The sequence below is a fragment of the Candida pseudojiufengensis genome (assembly GCF_024610245.1).
Source record: "Candida pseudojiufengensis strain CBS 10847 chromosome Unknown scaffold9, whole genome shotgun sequence".
Taxonomy (NCBI): Eukaryota; Fungi; Ascomycota; class Pichiomycetes; order Serinales; family Debaryomycetaceae; genus Lodderomyces; species Lodderomyces pseudojiufengensis.
In genome coordinates, this window is record NW_026261525.1 from 25,156 (window position 1) to 43,859 (window position 18,704).

General features: G+C 25.6%; 9 protein-coding genes across 9 annotated transcripts; 7 read left to right on the plus strand and 2 right to left on the minus strand. All coding sequences in view use genetic code 12, as the record gives it.

Moving 5' to 3' along the window:
• Window positions 1-487: 487 nt before the first annotated feature.
• On the plus strand, window positions 488-1,375 carry SPO11 (Spo11p; the record flags this gene model as incomplete). The annotated part of the gene is made up of 1 exon (XM_051755928.1): window positions 488-1,375. The coding sequence occupies one exon, from the start codon at window positions 488-490 to the stop codon at window positions 1,373-1,375; it is 888 nt and encodes a 295-aa protein (XP_051615672.1).
• Window positions 1,376-1,573: 198 nt separating this feature from the next.
• On the plus strand, window positions 1,574-2,434 carry IPP1 (inorganic diphosphatase; the record flags this gene model as incomplete). Its single annotated transcript, XM_051755929.1, has 1 exon — window positions 1,574-2,434. The coding sequence occupies one exon, from the start codon at window positions 1,574-1,576 to the stop codon at window positions 2,432-2,434; it is 861 nt and encodes a 286-aa protein (XP_051615673.1).
• Window positions 2,435-3,072: 638 nt separating this feature from the next.
• KGF55_001363 (uncharacterized protein) lies at window positions 3,073-4,188 on the plus strand (the record flags this gene model as incomplete). The annotated part of the gene is made up of 1 exon (XM_051755930.1): window positions 3,073-4,188. One exon carries the CDS (start codon window positions 3,073-3,075, stop codon window positions 4,186-4,188), a length of 1,116 nt encoding a protein of 371 aa, XP_051615674.1.
• Window positions 4,189-4,441: 253 nt separating this feature from the next.
• On the plus strand, window positions 4,442-6,124 carry RAD57 (putative DNA-dependent ATPase; the record flags this gene model as incomplete). The annotated part of the gene is made up of 1 exon (XM_051755931.1): window positions 4,442-6,124. One exon carries the CDS (start codon window positions 4,442-4,444, stop codon window positions 6,122-6,124), a length of 1,683 nt encoding a protein of 560 aa, XP_051615675.1.
• Window positions 6,125-7,896: 1,772 nt separating this feature from the next.
• Window positions 7,897-9,281, plus strand: MAF1 (RNA polymerase III-inhibiting protein; the record flags this gene model as incomplete). The annotated part of the gene is made up of 2 exons (XM_051755932.1): window positions 7,897-7,902; window positions 7,962-9,281. The coding sequence occupies 2 exons, from the start codon at window positions 7,897-7,899 to the stop codon at window positions 9,279-9,281; spliced, it is 1,326 nt and encodes a 441-aa protein (XP_051615676.1).
• A 72-nt stretch (window positions 9,282-9,353) lies between these two features.
• Window positions 9,354-12,041, minus strand: KGF55_001366 (DEAH-box RNA-dependent ATPase; the record flags this gene model as incomplete). Its single annotated transcript, XM_051755933.1, has 1 exon — window positions 9,354-12,041. The coding sequence occupies one exon, from the start codon at window positions 12,039-12,041 to the stop codon at window positions 9,354-9,356; it is 2,688 nt and encodes an 895-aa protein (XP_051615677.1).
• A 214-nt stretch (window positions 12,042-12,255) lies between these two features.
• On the plus strand, window positions 12,256-13,992 carry URK1 (uridine kinase; the record flags this gene model as incomplete). The annotated part of the gene is made up of 1 exon (XM_051755935.1): window positions 12,256-13,992. One exon carries the CDS (start codon window positions 12,256-12,258, stop codon window positions 13,990-13,992), a length of 1,737 nt encoding a protein of 578 aa, XP_051615678.1.
• A 203-nt stretch (window positions 13,993-14,195) lies between these two features.
• KGF55_001368 (uncharacterized protein) lies at window positions 14,196-15,557 on the plus strand (the record flags this gene model as incomplete). Its single annotated transcript, XM_051755936.1, has 1 exon — window positions 14,196-15,557. One exon carries the CDS (start codon window positions 14,196-14,198, stop codon window positions 15,555-15,557), a length of 1,362 nt encoding a protein of 453 aa, XP_051615679.1.
• Window positions 15,558-15,608: 51 nt separating this feature from the next.
• MRR2 (Mrr2p) lies at window positions 15,609-18,056 on the minus strand (the record flags this gene model as incomplete). Its single annotated transcript, XM_051755937.1, has 1 exon — window positions 15,609-18,056. One exon carries the CDS (start codon window positions 18,054-18,056, stop codon window positions 15,609-15,611), a length of 2,448 nt encoding a protein of 815 aa, XP_051615680.1.
• Window positions 18,057-18,704: the final 648 nt, after the last annotated feature.

Consider the following 18,704-nt stretch of genomic DNA (forward strand, 5'->3'; position numbering starts at 1 on the left):
AAGAAAAAATAATCTTAAAGATCCACAAGTTGATGGAACTATAAGAAAAACAATTGAAGTTAGATGATAAACTCAAATTCCCATAGCCTTTTCATGTAATTTATGAGAGTTTATTCTTTTGGTTTAATGTGTGGTTTGTACTTATGATGTCTTACTTTTTAACTTGTTGATCTCTCATTTTCGGATTTATATTTCATTTTATATCCGTCATACAATAATTGACATTCATGCATTGTTTTTTTTTGCAACCAATTTATCTTAATTTATACTATACTTCTTCAATCAAATACAATGATTGATCTCAAAATGATGTTGAATTCTAAAATGATTTATATGAAAGATGACCCATCAATGTAAGTAAAACTAATGATTTGATGAATAAGTTATGTCCATTTAATCTAACAATTTTCTAAGTTCTCATTTACAAGTACTTAAAAATATTTGGCAACAAATTGAACAATGTGTTGCAAATTATGAAATCTTTTCAATGGTTTTAATCAAGAAAGATTCTAAAAGGAAAGCGAAAATATACAATTCAATCTCTGATAATCAATTGGAATTATTAAACTTTAATGGAATTTTAAAATTAATTAAAATTATTATAAATCATTTAAATCAACCTCAAAATTTAACAACTATAAGAGATATATATTATCAAGATGTTGAAATATTTAATAAAAATCAACAAGAATGTAAGAAGCTATTAGTTGAATTGTTTGAAGAATCATTTGGTTGGTCTTTGACAGATGATTTAAATATTCATCCAACTCAAAAAGGGTTGTTTTTCAGTAATATTTTAGTTAACAAGTATGAAGTTCTGTTAATTCCAATCAATTTTATTGAGTACTTCAAAGATATTAAACTTGAAAGAAATACTATAAAAGTTATAATTCTTGAAAAAGATGCTGTATTTCAATCATTTTGTCAATATCTCATGAATCAAAAACATCAACTCAATAATCATCAATTCAAATATATTATTATAACTGCCAAGGGATTTGCTGATAATTTAACTATTAAATTCTTAACTTTTTTAAATTTAGAATTTCAACCAACCACAATTTATGGATTTTTTGATTCAGATATTTATGGTATTATGATCTATAGTCAATATAAAGAAAAATGTGGTGATAACATTGAATTTAACGGTATTTTCTTAATGGATATAGCTCCTAAAAATTGGTTGAATATAAGTGATAGAGATTTTGGTATTATGAGTACCATGTCAAATAAAGATGTCTCCACCACAACTCATAGAGAAATAACAAGAGGGATGTATTTCCATAAGAAAGTCGAAATGAATGTTATATCAGATAAGTCTTTAACTACGGATACTAATTATAATCAATACATATTCAAGAAAGTGTTTCAATAAAGTACTTCAATAAAGTGTTTCAGTTATAAACATATTACACGTGAATTACCTGAATTACGTCAAGCCAAAATCGAGAAAAAAAAATAAAGTTTTCTTCAACAAAAATTTTTCAATTAACTTATTATAAATTATTGAACGTATCAACACCCTTTTTTTTTTTCCACATATTCTATCAATTGAATCTCAATTACAACAACAATGTCATACACAAATCGTCAAATTGGTGCTGCCAATACATTAGATTATAAATTATATTTTGAAAAAGATGGTAAACCAATTTCACCATTTCATGATATTCCATTATATGCAAATGAAGAAAAAACTATATTAAATATGATTGTTGAAGTTCCAAGATGGACAAATGGTAAATTAGAAATTTCAAAAGAATTAAAATTAAATCCAATTATACAAGATACCAAGAAAGGAAAATTAAGATTTGTTCGTAATTGTTTTCCTCATCATGGTTATATTCATAATTATGGTGCATTTCCTCAAACTTGGGAAGATCCAAATTATACTCATGCTGAAACTAAAGCAAAAGGAGATAATGATCCATTAGATGTTTGTGAAATTGGTGAAAGAGTTGCTCATGTTGGAGAAATTAAACAAGTTAAAGTATTAGGTACAATGGCATTATTAGATGAAGGAGAAACAGATTGGAAAATTATTGCAATAGATATAAATGATCCATTAGCTTCAAAATTAAATGATATAGAAGATGTTGAAACTCATTTACCTGGTTTATTAAGAGCAACAAATGAATGGTTTAGAATTTATAAAATTCCTGATGGTAAACCAGAAAATCAATTTGCATTTAGTGGAGAATGTAAAAATAAAAAATATGCAGAAGAAATTATAAATGAATGTAATGAAGCTTGGGAAATTTTAATTTCTGGTAAATCAGTTGATAATAATGGAATTGATTTAACTAATACTACTTTATCAAAAACTCCAAATTTTATTGAAAATGTTGATGATATTCCAGTTGCTTCTCCTTTAACTGCTGCTCCAATTGATAAATCTGTTGATAAATGGTTTTTCATTTCTGGTGCTCATTAAGGTGGGAATTAGGAACTATAATATGTATATTAATATATATTTAGGATAAGATATTACTTATTTATAGTTAAGTGGCTAGTAATTTATGATCATTTATTCACTTGAAATATGCAATCATATAAGCATAAGCAGCATAAATGTTTGGTGACGCACCGATCATGTTGAATCATCATGTTGAATCATCAGCAACATGATCGGTGCTTCACCAAACATTTGTGCTGCTTATGCTGATACGATAGACTATTGGCTCGTGGTTTTCAACCAGTTTCCGAAACTTTTTCTCCATCTTCAACGTCCGAAGAAGTTAGAGTAAAAATATTTAAATACAGTTTGTAGATCAATTACGGTTTCAAATGAATTACTTTTTACAATAACTCAGCCGTAATTACTCGCTGTGACATCGATATATAGTTAACAATTAAAGGTATCGGAAATGATACCCATTTCAGAATTATAGCCGGTAAGTTTTAACTATGTCACAGCCGTACTTAGTCTAGATAAATGCGAGAAAATAACAATGTCAAAATAATTCAACCGTTAACCGCTTTTAAGCAATCGCTTTTAAGTGAAATTTAACTAGTTTTAAATATAAAATTCGTATATAATTGACTCAAATCCTCATTAAATTAATCAAAATTATGTCAAAGTCAATCAAAAAGAATATGTCAGTAGAAGAAATAATAATCATTGGTGGTTCATATGCTGCTATATTAGCTTTGAAAACAGTATTATCTTCAAAAACTAAAACATTTAACATCACCTTAATCTCACCAAATGAATTTACATTTTTTAATGTTGCTGTTCCAAGATTATTAATTGATAATTCATTAATTGATAAAACTATATTTAGATTAGATGAAGTTATTGAAAATTTACAAAAGGGAACTAATCATAAAGTAACTCATATTAAGTCTACTGTTACTAAAGTTGAATTAGATGATAAAAAAGTGGTAACCACTAATGATAAAGAATACTCATATAATTATTTAATTATTGCATCTGGTTCAAGATCAATTTCACCTCTTTGGAAACTTGATAATGAAAAAAGTAATGAATATAATATTGGATCTATCAAGAATTTTACAAATAAAATTAAACAAGCTAAGACAATTGCAATTATAGGTGGTGGATCTACAGGTGTTGAAACCGCTGGTGAATTAGCAACTGAATATCCAAATAAAAAAGTAACTATTTACACTGGCTCTTCTGGTCCATTATCAGGTTCATTACCAAATCATGTTAATTCCACAACTTCAAAATTAGAAAAATTAGGAGTAGAAATTATAAATAATGAAAGAGTAACTACAAAAGATAATGAAATTACATTAAGTAATGGCAAAACCAAACAATATGACTTGGTAATTGAAGCTCAAAAATTAATTCCAAATACTGAATTTTTATTAAAAAAATATTTAGATGAACAAGGATTTATAAAAACTGATAACTACTTTAGAGTACCTCAAAATCATGAAGTAATTGTAATTGGAGATATATTATCAATTGGATTACATTCATTAGTTGATTTAAATTATAATCAAAAATCAATATTTGAAAATATAATTAAATTTGAAATTTTTAAAGAAGGTAACAAAATTAAAGAATACAAGAGACCTAAAAACCCAACTATGTTAGTACCAATTGGTAAAAATGGTGGTGTTGGTGCATTTAATGGTTGGAATTTTCCTAATTTTTTAGTTTGGTTATTTAAATCAAGAGATTTTATGATTCCAAAAGCTAAAGATTCTTTAACTTAGTGAATAGTGTGAGTAGTTGATGATAAGAGTAAGTATAGAAATTATAACAGTCTTTCTTCACGTAGATAGCTTGCTCAATGCATAGTTTTAGACACATTTAAGCAATCGATATTGGGACGTATCTAACACAAAAACATGAATGTGTAGAAATTTATCTCTACTTTGAATTCAAAATTGTATCACCAACTTACTCTTCTTAAGTCAGCGACAAAGTTTAGTCAAGACAAACACTTTCCAAAAAGTAAATCATGTTATGGATGATTTCAAACAGCTAAGTCCCAATGAGATAGAAAGTTCTCATAGAAATCCATTTTTTTTAAAAAAATTACAAAATGAAGGATTAACAATAATTGATTTATTACAAAATTTTGAAATTTCAATTAACCAGAAACAAAATTTAATTGGTGAATTAATTAATAGACCTGAAAAAGAAGTTGATTATTATTTTGAACTGTTATATCTGGATTTAAATGTTGAACCAACAAATTTAGATGATATTTTGGGAAGTAGTAATAATGAAAATCAATTTATTAAAACTGGAATTGATGAAATTGATGATGATTTAAATGGAGGTTTACCAATTGGTGAAATTACTGAAATTTTTGGAGCAAGTGGTTGTGGAAAATCTCAATTAGTATTTCAATTTATTAAAAATTGTTTAAATGAATTTGATGATTCAAAAGTTATTCATATATCTACTGAAACTAATATAAATTCAACTAGATTGAGCGATTTTCTAGATAATGATGAGTCTAAAATGGATAAAGTATCATGTATTTATAATCCTGATTTAATGTATCAAGACCATACATTATATACTCAAGTTCCTATTGAATTAGAAAATAATCCCCAAATAAAATTATTAATAATTGATTCAATTTCTCATCATTTTAGAGGTGATGAATCAATATCAAATTCAGAAATTTTAAAATCTAAAATTGATTCAATATTATCTGAGTTTAAAGATGATAATGACTTTGAAGAATTAATAAAAGATCAAAATAAACAATCAAAATTTAAAACTTATAAAACTGAAAAGTATACTCAAAGAATTCAAAAGCTATATTATATTTTACACATGTATAGACATTTAAATAGATTAGCTTCAAAATTTAATTTAGCAGTGGTTGTAATTAATCAAGTTAGTGATTATGCTTCTGAAATTAATACTGATTATTCACAATATAATTATGAAGATATAAATGATCCATTAAATTATGATTTTCAAATTCCTATATCAGCTGGATGGGATCCAAAATCAATTTTTAATTTATTACCTAGACATTTTATAAATACTGGATCATCATCAATTAATAATAATTCATCAATTCTGGATCTTATTATAAATGAAAAAGATTTAGAATTATTAGATTTAGAAATGGAAAGATCAATGGAATTATTAAATAAAAGACAAAGAACTTCCAACGGTGTTGAAAATTATGATCCAAAAAATAATAAATTAAATTTGATTAATATGTTTGAAAATCAAAAAGAATTAATTTTAAAATCTTATAATTTAAGAAATAGTAAAAAGATAAACAAATTAATTCCAACTTTAGGTTATTCATGGTCAATGAATTTACAAAATAAAATAATGATTTGTAAAAAATATAAACCAGATTTGAAAACTAAAAAGGAAATTGAAAAAGAATCTGAAGAAATGGCAGATTTAAATTCAATTGATTTTGAATCTGGAATTTCATTTAATGAATTAATGGATGAAATTAATTCAAATGGTAAACGATCAAATCCAAGTTCTAATACCTCTTCAACAAATTCAAATATTTCAGCGATTAAAGAAAAAACAACAAATTCTTTATTAAAAGGTTGGAAAGTTGAAAGATTTATAAAAGTTATTCAAAGTTCTAATTCAACTACTAATGATAATAATTTTCAGTTACATAGGTTTGTTATAGAAAAAAATAGAATAATGTAAGTTGATTTTTTAATAAGTTACTAAGTAGAGTAAAATCTTTAAATACTTAATAGAATTCACGGCTTTACTCTTTACAAATGCTGTATTTTAATTTACACTTCTAGTTTTGTGCAAATCCTACAAATTAAATCTTGTATTTACTCGTTGCTCCTGTTGGAGTTTTTGAAGATCAAGTGATAGTTCATATTTGTTACATGTTAGACATTGAAAACGGACTGACGCTACTGAAATTTTAAATGCTATTTATTAGCTTGATAAAATAACAATAAATACTAAAAAGAAGGTGGTTATGATGAAACAAATTCAAAAAGTGACAAATACAAGAACATTTTTAAGAGAAATGCCAAGTGTGTAAATCATCTAAACTATCTTTATAAGGACAGCTTCAATAAATTTCAATAAATACAAATTTGAAAGAATTAAAATTTTAATTTGATAGAAAATCACCTTCTTACTTTCTTGTGATGAGGACTTGATGAGTTTGAAATCTTCATTTGTGAAATAATTCCCTGATCACTGTCTTGATCCAATGTTATTTTGTAATTTGCTCACTTGCGTGTAATTGCAACGAAGTATAATTTTTTTTGAATATTATATGTTTAAAACCATCGGAAAATTTGCTGAACTTATACAAAATTTCAGCAGTCCACAATAAGCAGTTAATACTCAAAGGAGATTGAGCTTCACAGCATGCAAATATTCACAAGTGAACAAAAACTGTATATTACACACTTCTGAGATCTTGTACAAGTTCAGTTAAGTTTCCAATGGTTTCAAATTGCTTTTTTCCAATAATCTATAAGCAAAATTGTTGGATATTTTTCTTTTTTACCTTACCATGAATGCCAAGCCATTCTATATTTATGATAACCCATATGAAATTATATGAGATACCAGACTTTAAATCCACAAAGTGCAGATTCTAACGTATGAAATTTCATATCCACAACATACCCATTAGGCTTCTTGTAAGTTTCATTATTCATTTAGAAACACAAAAGAACACACTAGATTAGAAGTCAGATAACAAACCACACAATAAAATCGACTATAATTATGATTCCATTACTTGACATGCCTTCTGACTTCTAATCTAGAAAAGTTCTTGTGTGGACAGTAAAACTTACAACTATTTGATTTCAACTCTCACCAAACCTCTCGGTCTAGCTCTTAGCAGCTTTAATACTGTTGATTGGACGGTTTGCAAGCATATCCTGGGTTCAATTGATCACTTATAACCACAGAATGGCTATACCAGACTAATTTGGGTATGAAGCTTCTCTTTCGATAATTAAGTTTGTTTGAATAATATAGTGAGTTGGATTGACTCATCTACCAACGTTCTTCACCTACTTCCAATTGATGAATAGTTATCCTTCATTATTACGGCTTCCGGTGTATCTAACTAAATCAGTCTTCCCTCCATGTCTCAATATAGGTCGCATGAATTGTATTCAATAGATCTTTCAGATAAGGATGTATAATCAAAATTTTCATGTTTGTTCATAGAACGTGTTTTCCATCATCAGAGTGGTAGTGTACTTTTGCACAGAATCACACAAATCGGATTTGTATCAAAGAATCACAAAACGGGTCACTTTTTATATATTTACAACCAGAAATAACAAACAAACATACCACCAAAGAACAACCATTAAACTACGACATAAACTGATTTTCACTCACTATCTTTAGTAAGAATCAGTCAGATTACACCAATTGTTTATAACTAAATTCAAATTGTGCTTTTTTACAGACCATTTTGAAGAAAAATGAAGGTATGAAGTTATCGGATATTCTTAAACTTTACAACAATACTAACTCTCTTCAATTCTAGTACATTGATGAAATAGATTTAGAACTAGTTAATCAAGAATTAAATTTCAAAGTCCCAGATAATAATCTAAGTATAAGAGGAGGGTGTGAATTATTTACAACAAAACCAATAGGATCAGATAGAAAATTATTTAAAACTATTGATAAACATTTAAATCAAATAATAGAAGATAATGAATTATCAAGATCATTAGAAAAAGAAAGACAAAGTTCTATAGGCTCATTATTTGGAATTAGTGGTAGTCCAATTGATATAAGAATTAACAATAATCAATTTATAAATGAAAGAAAAAGAAGATCAAGTTCAAATCTGGGGAAATTAAATTTTCAAAAAAATTCAATAACAAGTAATACAACTGATGATGATACTGCTAGTAATACATCATTATTATCAAAATCTTTAAATAATGATGATAGTATAATCGAACCTCAAGATGTTCCAATAGATGAATCACCATTTGGACCTTTAAAAAGTACATCAACAAGAAGAACTTTTGCATATTTAATTGCAATATTAAATAATACATTTCCTGATCAAGATTTTTCAAGTTTACAACCAACTTATGAAAATTTTTATAAAATTGAAACTTCAGAAGATTTAATTCAAAAATTTAATAATTTATTAATTTCTTTGGGAAAAAAGGAAGATATCTTGAACTGGATTTGGGATATAATAAATTCTTATATGGAAGTTATACCTTCAAAAAATTCATCTCCATATTTATCAGGATTAAGTGGTAGTCCCACAGATACAAATGGTCATAATTATAATCATAGTAATAGTAGGAAAAATAGTATAAATAATAATAGTAGAAATGGATCTTATTCAACATTAACTGGAGTAAATGGTATAAGTAGTAATTCACCACCTAGTTCTAACTCAAATTCAAATTCAAATTCACCTTATGAAAATTGTCAAATATATCAATTTCAACCAAGTGATGAATCAATATTTGAAGATTTAACATATCCTCATCAACCAATGTGGTCATATTATTGGTTTATATATAATAGAAAAAGGAAAAGAGTTACTTTTTTACATTTAACAGCTATACAAATATTAAATTTTGATAAAACAAAACGAAATTCCAAGGATAGTAAGGGTGATGATAATGAATTAATACATGATGAATATTATGATGATGATGAAGAATATGATGAAAATGATGAATATATAAATAATAATGGAGAAGAAGTTGAGGAAGATGATGATGATGATGATGAAGATGATGATGAATTTGATAATGAACAAGAAGAAGATGTAGAAAAAAATATTATTGATGAAGAGAATGCTGATGTTGTTGGTGATCTCGAAATATGATTACCCTCCTAGGTTAACTTTATTTATGTTAACTTATTACTAATTAAGGTCTAAATAAAATCGTAATATTTATTATTCTTTAATTAATTTATTGTTCTTAATTAGCTTCTCATCAATTATCATACAATTTCTCATATATTCTTTACTTGTTAATACTAATTCATAATACATTAAAAATTTTGGTTTTTTAAAATAATTTTGAGAATCATTATTATTTCCGTTAGTTGTAACTGAATTTTCCCCTTCTTGTTGTTGAGGAATTTGCTGATATTGATTATGTTGTTTTGGTTTTTTATATAATACAGAAGATGGATGAATAAAACAAGGAATTTTCAGTTTAGTTTGTGTTAAATTTTCATAACAATTACCCATTGTTGATAATTTTACAATATTATTAAAAAATCCTTTGAGTAATACTTTTTGAATTGAAATTAATTTTTCTTCGGTTATTTCAAAAAATGATGAATCTTCATTTATTGATTGTTTTTGTTTTGAATCTAATAATCCAATTTTTTCACATTTTTGAATTAATTGCATATATATATTTTTAATTCTTTTCATTGTTTTATATTGAATAAAATTATCATTACACCATTCTTTTGAAAATTCATTTTTATACCAATTTAAATAAATATTTAATAATGTTATATGATCACCTTGTTTATGATTAAATTGATTAAATCTTGATTCATTAAATTCACCACTGCTTGTGGTAGTTGTCTTTTTTGGTTTGAAACGTAAATTTGAAGATTCTGTTAACATTGAAATTATAATACATATTTCTTTTGTTATTTTAAATTTTTCACTTTCTATTATACATTTAGTTAATATTGGATCTAATGGGAATTCATTCATTTTAAAACCTAACTTTGTAAGTTTACCATTAATTGTAATAGCTTCGAACAGATATAATAAATTTAAAGATTTAATTAAATTTTGTTTTGGTGGTGAATCCAAGAATTCAAAATTCAATAAATCATTAATCCCCAATGATAATAATAATAAAACAATTGAATTTAAATTTAATCTTTGAATTTCTGGTTTTGTTGAAGGTTCCATATCATTATCAAAAGAATATTTTGTAAAAATTCTAAAACATTTTCCAGGACCAATTCTACCTGCTCTACCAGCTCTTTGATCACAATTTGCTTTTGAACATGGTACAACTACTAAACTTTCCATTCCTGATGTTGGATTATATTCATTTTGTTTAACATATCCAGAATCTATAACATATGAAATTCCATTTATTGTTATTGAAGTTTCTGCAATATTTGTTGCTAATATAATTTTTCTAGTATTTGGAGGTGTAGGTTCAAATATCTTATATTGTAAATCATTTGGTAAATTAGCATAAATCACACAAACAATCATTTTTTTATCTTCTAACTGATCTTTTAATTTAAAAATTGATTCATTTAATTGATTTTCTAATTTTTCAATTTCTTCTTGACCTGTTAAAAATACTAAGATATCACCAGGTAATGGTTGAGTTAAATGAATTTGAAAAATAGTTGTCATTATAGCATTTAAATAATTTGCTTCTGGTTGTTTCGTATAATGAATTTTAACAGGAAATCTTCTACCAGGTATATTTAAAATTGGTGAATTGTTAAAAAAATCAGAAAATTTTTTTGCATTTATTGTTGCACTTGCAATAATTAATTTTAAATCTTTTCTTTTCAAACATAAATCTTTTAATAAACTTAATAAAATTTCTGTTGATAAAGTTCTTTCATGAGCTTCATCAATCATAATTACTTTATATTGTGATAAAAATGGATCATTTAAAAATTCTCTTAAAAGCATACCATCAGTTGAAAATTTAATTACAGTATTTTCACTAGTTTTTTCATCAAATCTTATAGAATATCCAACTTTATCACCTAATTTTGTATTCATTTCATTTGAAACTCTTGAAGCTACAGAAGAAGCAGCAATTCTTCTTGGTTGAGTAATTCCAATTAATTTTGTATTATTTTCTGAATATCCTGCTTCATATAAATATTGAGGTAATTGAGTTGTTTTACCTGATCCAGTTTCTCCAACAACTATAAGGAATTGATTTTCTTCTACAAGTTTTAAAAATTCTTGTTTATATTGAAACACGGGTAATGAATTTTTAACATTTTCAATTTCTTTCAAATCAATTTGTTTTACATTATTTTCATTCTCAGCGTCTTCATCTAATATATCTCCTTCTTCATCATCAAATTTTACAAATTGAGATTCATCAAATACATATTCATATTCTTTATCATCTCCAATATGAATTTTATCATCAGTTTGTAATTGTAATTGTTGAGCTCTTTTAAATTGATCTGTTTCCCAATCTATTTTTGATTGATTCTTATCTTGATTTCTAGGTAGTTTACCATATAGTAGATTTTTTTTATTTTCTGGATCTTGTTCTTTGAATTTATCGAATTCATTATGTTGTGATTGTTGTTGTTGATATTTGTTAGGTCTATTATATTGTTGATAATTGTTGTTACGTCTTTCATATTGTTCTCGAGGTTTGTGGTTGTTGTTTTGATAATGTCTGTCTCGCCCTTGATTGTTATCAGTATGGTCTTTCAGCTCCTCTTGCTCTACTAAGTGAGTTTCCGTTAAAGGCTCTGATTGTTCATTGTTATCTTCATTTACTTGATCCTCTGTTATTTCCTTTGAATTACCCTCTGCCGTATTATCGTCATCAAACTCATAATGTGTCCTTTTCCTACTATATCCATATTCCTTATGACCATTTGATGATATCATCTACTTGAGATCTAGTGTACTATTTGGTGTATTGGATTTCTCTTGATATTAGATGATCATCACAATCAATTTTTAACTTTGTGATATCAAAAGTTTCAGATTTCAAATTTCAGATTTCTATGAAGAAAATCAACTTTTCCAATTTAAGTAAAAGATTACAAACTTTATATCAAGACTTATCCAACATCAACCACCACATTCATGATTTAAAGTGATGTCCTTGAAGCCAAAAGCTAGAAGGTATTCCAGAATTTCACCAAATCGAAGTGATTCTTCATTCATTAGTCCATCTATTGATGAAAATTTAAATAACAATAATGTTGATAATTTATCAGAATCAATAGAATCAACTTTAGATTTAACTAATTCAAATCTTTCATCAGAATCAAATATAAATCAAATAAATAATCCTGAATCTATAAGACATTCCATATTATCAAAATTTAATAATTCACCTTCCATAACTCCCGAAATATCATCAGAATATGTTAGTCCTTCACCACAATTAATAAATGAAAATTTGAAAATTGCTACAACTTCATCATATATTCCACCATGGACTGAACCATATATTATAGGTATAGCTGGTAATTCAGGTAGTGGAAAAACTTCAATATCTCAACAAATTATTCAAGGAATAAATCAACCATGGACTGTATTATTATCTTTTGATAATTTTTATAAATCATTAACTCCTGAAGAAAGTGAAAAAGCATTTGAAAATGAACATGATTTTGATAAACCAGATGCATTAGATTTAGATGCTGTTGTTGAAACTATACAAAATTTAAAAAAAGGTGGGAAAGCAATTATACCTGTTTACTCATTTGCAAAACATTCAAGAACTGAAAGAACAAATACTATATATGGAGCAAATGTTGTTATAGTAGAAGGTCTTTATGCATTATATGATGAGAGATTATTATCAATGATGGATTTAAAAATTTATGTTGATACAGATTTAGATATATGTTTATCAAGAAGATTAATTAGAGATATATTATATCGTGGACGAGATTTAAAGGGGACTATAAAACAATGGCAATATTTTGTTAAACCAAACGCCGTCAAGTATATTAATCCAACAAAAGATAATGCAGATTTAATTATACCGAGAGGTTTAGATAATTCAATTGCTATAAATCTTATGATAAAACATATTAAAAATCAATTAATTTTAAAATCAAGAAAACATATACAAAATTTAAAAAATTTAGGACAAACTACTTCTTTTAAAGTTGAAGATTATCCAAATTTAAAAATTTTACCTATAACAAATCAATTAAGAGGTATAAATTCATTAATATTAGATATAAATACTTCAAGAAATGATTTTATATTTTATTTTCATAGAGTTTCAGGTATTTTAATTGAATTTACTCAAATGAATTTTTTTAAATATGACCCAATTCAAATAAAAACAATGAGTGGATATGAATTTAAAGGATTAAAATCAATTCAAAATCAACAAGTTGCTATAAGTATAATAAGAAGTGGTGATTGTTTTATGACACCTTTAAAAAAGACATATCCTGAATTAACAGTTGGAAAAATGTTAATTCAAAGTGATTCATCAACTGGTGAACCTCAATTACATTTTGAAAGTTTACCAAGAAATATAAATGAAATTGGTAAAATTATGTTATTTGATTCACAAATTATAAGTGGAGCAGGTGCAATAATGGCTATACAAGTATTAATTGATCATAAAGTTTTAGAAAATGATATAATATTTATAAGTTATTTATCAACAGAAATTGGTATAAGAAGAATTTTAAATGTTTATCCAAATGTTAATTTAGTAATTGGTAAATTATCATCAATTGAAGAAATTAAAGGAGATAACGATGATTCAAAAGATATACCATGGTATAATGAAGAGAAGTTTTGTGATACAAATTGGCATTTTAGAAACAGATTTATAGATAGTTTATATTTTGGAACTGATTAGTAGAATATGAAATGAATATAAGGCATTAACATGATGTTTATTAAAACGCGCAATTGAGCATATGTTTTTGCGCACGCGATAACGCTTTCCAAAAATTATCTGGGGAATGACACATTCAATTTCTTCTTACATTTTGCAACTATCTACCTCACCAGGTTCACCAACTCAGCGTCCAACTTCCTTGCTAGCTGCTTCATTGTAGTATGAAATTGATCCAAAATGTATCCTATAAAATAAAAGCATATTTATCTCAACATATATCACTTACAAATTTAAGATTATTAGCATTTTTTATATCATTAATATCATGTTTAGTTTCTGGATCAATTTTGCTATTTACATTATTTACTCCATCATTTCATGAAATATTAGGGTTAAGTTATTTACAAATAAATTTTATTGCATCATTATCTGCTGGAGGAATGTATTTATGTTTACCCGTGCTTGGTTATTTATCTGATTGTTATGGACCATCAATTTTATCATTTTTATCAGTTTGGTTTTTTGTACCAAGTTATGGATTAAATAGTTATTTAATTCAAATTGGTAATAATAATATTATATTTTATTGTATAACATTTTGTATGATTGGTTTAGCTACTTCATCATTATATTTTTCAAGTTTATTAAGTTGTGCAAAAATTTTTCCCAAGCAAAAAGGTTTAGCTATTTCTTTACCTATTTCATGTTATGGATTAAGTTCATTAATGGGACTGCAGCTATTAAAATTGAAATATTTTAAGCTAGATAATTCAGATTTATTAAATTTAGTAAAAGTTTTTAATTTTTTTGCATGGTTATATTTAATAATGGGGATATTTAGTTTTATTTCAAGTTCAATTGTGCTTGTGGAACAAGAAGTTTTATATGATTTAGAAGAAGTTGATGTTGAAACAACTCCACTTATCAGTAATAATGAACCATTAACACCTCAAAGATCAATTAGATCAATTGATCCACCAAATCATAAACAAAGATATTTTACATTTTTAAAAGATTATTCTGCTTGGATTATCCTTATTTCATTAATTTTAAATGTTGGACCTTTAGAAAGTTATCAAAATAATTTAAGTTCAATTACTACAATTTTAGAACCTATAAGAATGAAATCAAATCTTTCAGATAAAGTTGGTTTATTAGCATTTTGTTCAACTATTACAAGGTTAATAGTAGGAGGATTAAGTGACTTGTTTAATAAAAAAAAATTAAATTCAGTTTGGATATTAATTATTGTAATAATATTTGGTATAATTGGTCAATGGAATAATAATATAATTTTCAATGGTATATCATATGGTGGAGTTTTCACAATTTATCCAACAATAGTTGCAAGTGTTTGGGGAATAGATATTATGGGATCAACTTGGGGGTCCTTTATGGTTGCACCAGCTATTGGTTCAATTGTTTTTTCATTATTTTATGGTAAAATTGCAGATCGTGATGGTGATTCACAAACAAATGTATTAACATATTTTAAAATTACTTCATTTTCATTATTTATAAGTTGTATTTTGGTTCTTTTGGCTCTTCGAATATGGAAAAGAAGAGGTCAGGTTTTAGTATAAAAAATATTATAGACTTTTTGCATTAATAAATAAACAATAGAAACAAATATATTAATAATTATAAGAAGTTGTATCAAAAGTTAAAAAATTTAAATTTAATCCAGGAATTTCTAAATCTTCTGTTAATTTATTAAATCTTTTTGTTTTATCAATCCATGAACTTGTAACCATTTCTTCAGTTTGAATTTTTTTTAATTGATTCCACATATTTTCTCTTCTCATTTCCATTATTAATTCTCCATCACTTAAATTAAATAAATCTCTATCTTTATGAGGTAAATTTTGAAACATTAAATTTCCAAAATTTTTTAAAATTTCAATTGGAATTTTTAATCCTGCTAATTTTATATTTTCTTGATTATTAAATGATAAAATATCTGGTAAATTTTCTGTTAATTTTGAACAAAGTAAGTGAATTCGACGTAACATTATTGAATATTTGAATCTTGATGAAATATCTCCTAGTAGCAATACTTGAGCATGACCATATTCTCTTAAAAGATAATTAAGTCTACTTAATATAACTTGATCAGAATTTGATTTATTTTCTAACAGTTCATGTAAATTACAATTAACTCTTAATCTTATAAAACAAAAAATTAAATTATTTATATGAAGATAAACTTCTGTTAATGAAACAGTAAATAACATAACTGAATATGGTCTATGTTTCTGGAAGATGTAGGTGTTTAAAAATGATAAATCTTCTGTTAAAATTTTCATTGATTTCATAAAATAATTTGATTGTGTTTCAATATCATTTAATTCTTCATAATATAAATATAATGTAAAATAAACATATAATAAATTAAATTTAAATTGAATATAAATTTTAATATCTAATAAACTTATAGAATCAAGTTCATATTGTTGAGTTTTAGCTTTAATATTTCCAACACTTGATGAAAGTTCTTGTTCTAATTCATCTAATAATTTAAATAAATCAGTAACTTTAATATTTGTTTCCACAGTTAATTGATATTTTGCTAATTTTCTACCTAATTTAAATAATGATTGATATTTATGAAAAGATGTTATTATTGCTTTTTCAACTTCTAAATCAGAACAATTAGCTGATTCATTATCAAATGTTGGTAATGAACAATCATAAGTTTGAGGATTTGTAGATAATGTAGTACCAAAAATTAAAGAATTTAAAATATCTAATCTTACTATAAAATGCCAAATTTTACGTCGAAGATTTTGCATTTTTGGTGATAAATTATAATAACATTTTGGATCTCGATTAAGACCAATTGAATAACATAATTGAACAATTGCACCCATTGTAATTTGTACAACACTTCCAGTTGTTGTATTTTCCAGTGATAAAATTAAATATAATCTAATCATAATCCCTGCTTGTAATACGGGGAAACTTTGTTTTCTTGTAAAATCAAATTCTTTCAAGATTGTTTCTGCAGCTCTAAATGCATCATAAGTAACTGGATATTTACTTAATTTACAATCACTTTCACCATTCATATCTAATAATGATAAATAAGTTAATCTTAATATAATTAAATGCATTGCTAATATCGCTAAATCATTTGAAGAATCAACATTTGGAAAAGTATTCATATAATCATCACTAATTTCTGGTCCCAAGATTCTATTTAATGAAGATCTAAATTCAATTTCATCTATAATTGGCATTAAAGGATAAATATCTTTAAAAAAAATATTTAATAATTTTTTATTTACCCAAGCTGGTGGAATTAAATTAAAATAAGAAGAAATTGGATCATTAAAATTTATACCAGGAGAAGCAAAATTTAAAGATTTTTCATTTAATCCTATAATAATTTTAACTTCATTTATATCAATATTTTCTTCAATTTCAGGAATATGAGATTGACCAAATATTATTTTAGATTGATTTTTTAAATTTTCTAATTTTTCTTGTTTAACATCATTTAATAATACAGAAGTATCAAATATATTTTTATGAGCTTTTGCACTCAGTATCATATAATTCCATAATAATTTTGCTCCAACATCTCTTCTCATTAATAATAAGTAGGGAAATGGTCTATGTGATAAAATTAAAGGTTTCCATTCTTGAAAACAATATTGAAAATTTATTTCACCTTCTGGTATTTTAATTGAATTCTTGGTGGTGGGAGATGATGATGATTTTTTACCTAATTTTAATTCTAAATCTGCTATTTTACGTTTGATTTCTAATATTTCATCCAATTGTTCATCACTTGGTATTGAATCAGTAGTCGTCGATCTAGAGTCACCATTATTTCGTATGGATTTCTCTTTTTTTTGTTGTTGTTGTTGTTTCTTTATTTTTGAAATTTTCATACTTTCAATTGATTCAGTATATAAGCAATCATGTTTTAATTTAATACAAGTTGAACAAGGCTGTCGTCTATCACATTTTATTTTTCTCATTCTACATCTATCACAACTTAATACTTTCCTATTTCTCTTTTGTAATGTTTTGGTTTGCAGTATAGTTTGATTATTAAGTGGAGTGGTGTCTGTCATTTTGTAGAGGGAAAGTGAATTGATTTTAGTTGTGTTTAGTAATACCCTTTCGAATTGTCAATTATATATAATTATATAGAGTCTATTGATAATGATAATTGGTATAAGATCATATAGATCTGTTTATCAATACCTTAGTTCTATTTCTATTTATATTTGTGTATCAAGTTTAAATTTTTAGCCGTATTTTGTTTCTCGGATATCTTTTTTTATCATCAGAGTTACACAGATCATAATCAACTAGAGAACGACAGGTAGAAAGATCTCAAGATAGGTTTTCAATTGTCTCGTTGTGATTTATGAGTTTTTAAGTCCTTCTTTGGTCAAAACATCGGAATGAAAATGATGTTTCATGTTACAACATTTTATGTTGTGTTGATACAGGGCTGTGTTAAAACACGCCTCCTATATGGTTATCAGATCTTGATTGTTTTCTCGGAGAAACGTTATAGTTCTTAAATTTAGATGAAATCATTTCTTTGTCTTGAAGTCAAGAATGACAAATTCATGGGAGAAAGATCGAGGAGTCATCCTTGTTGAGTAAGTTCATTATTTTATATCTTTACTTCATGTTGTGTAAAAGTACATTAGTGGTAAATTAAGGCAGTAATTCATTGGTCGTCAATGTTTTTAACAATCATGATGTTC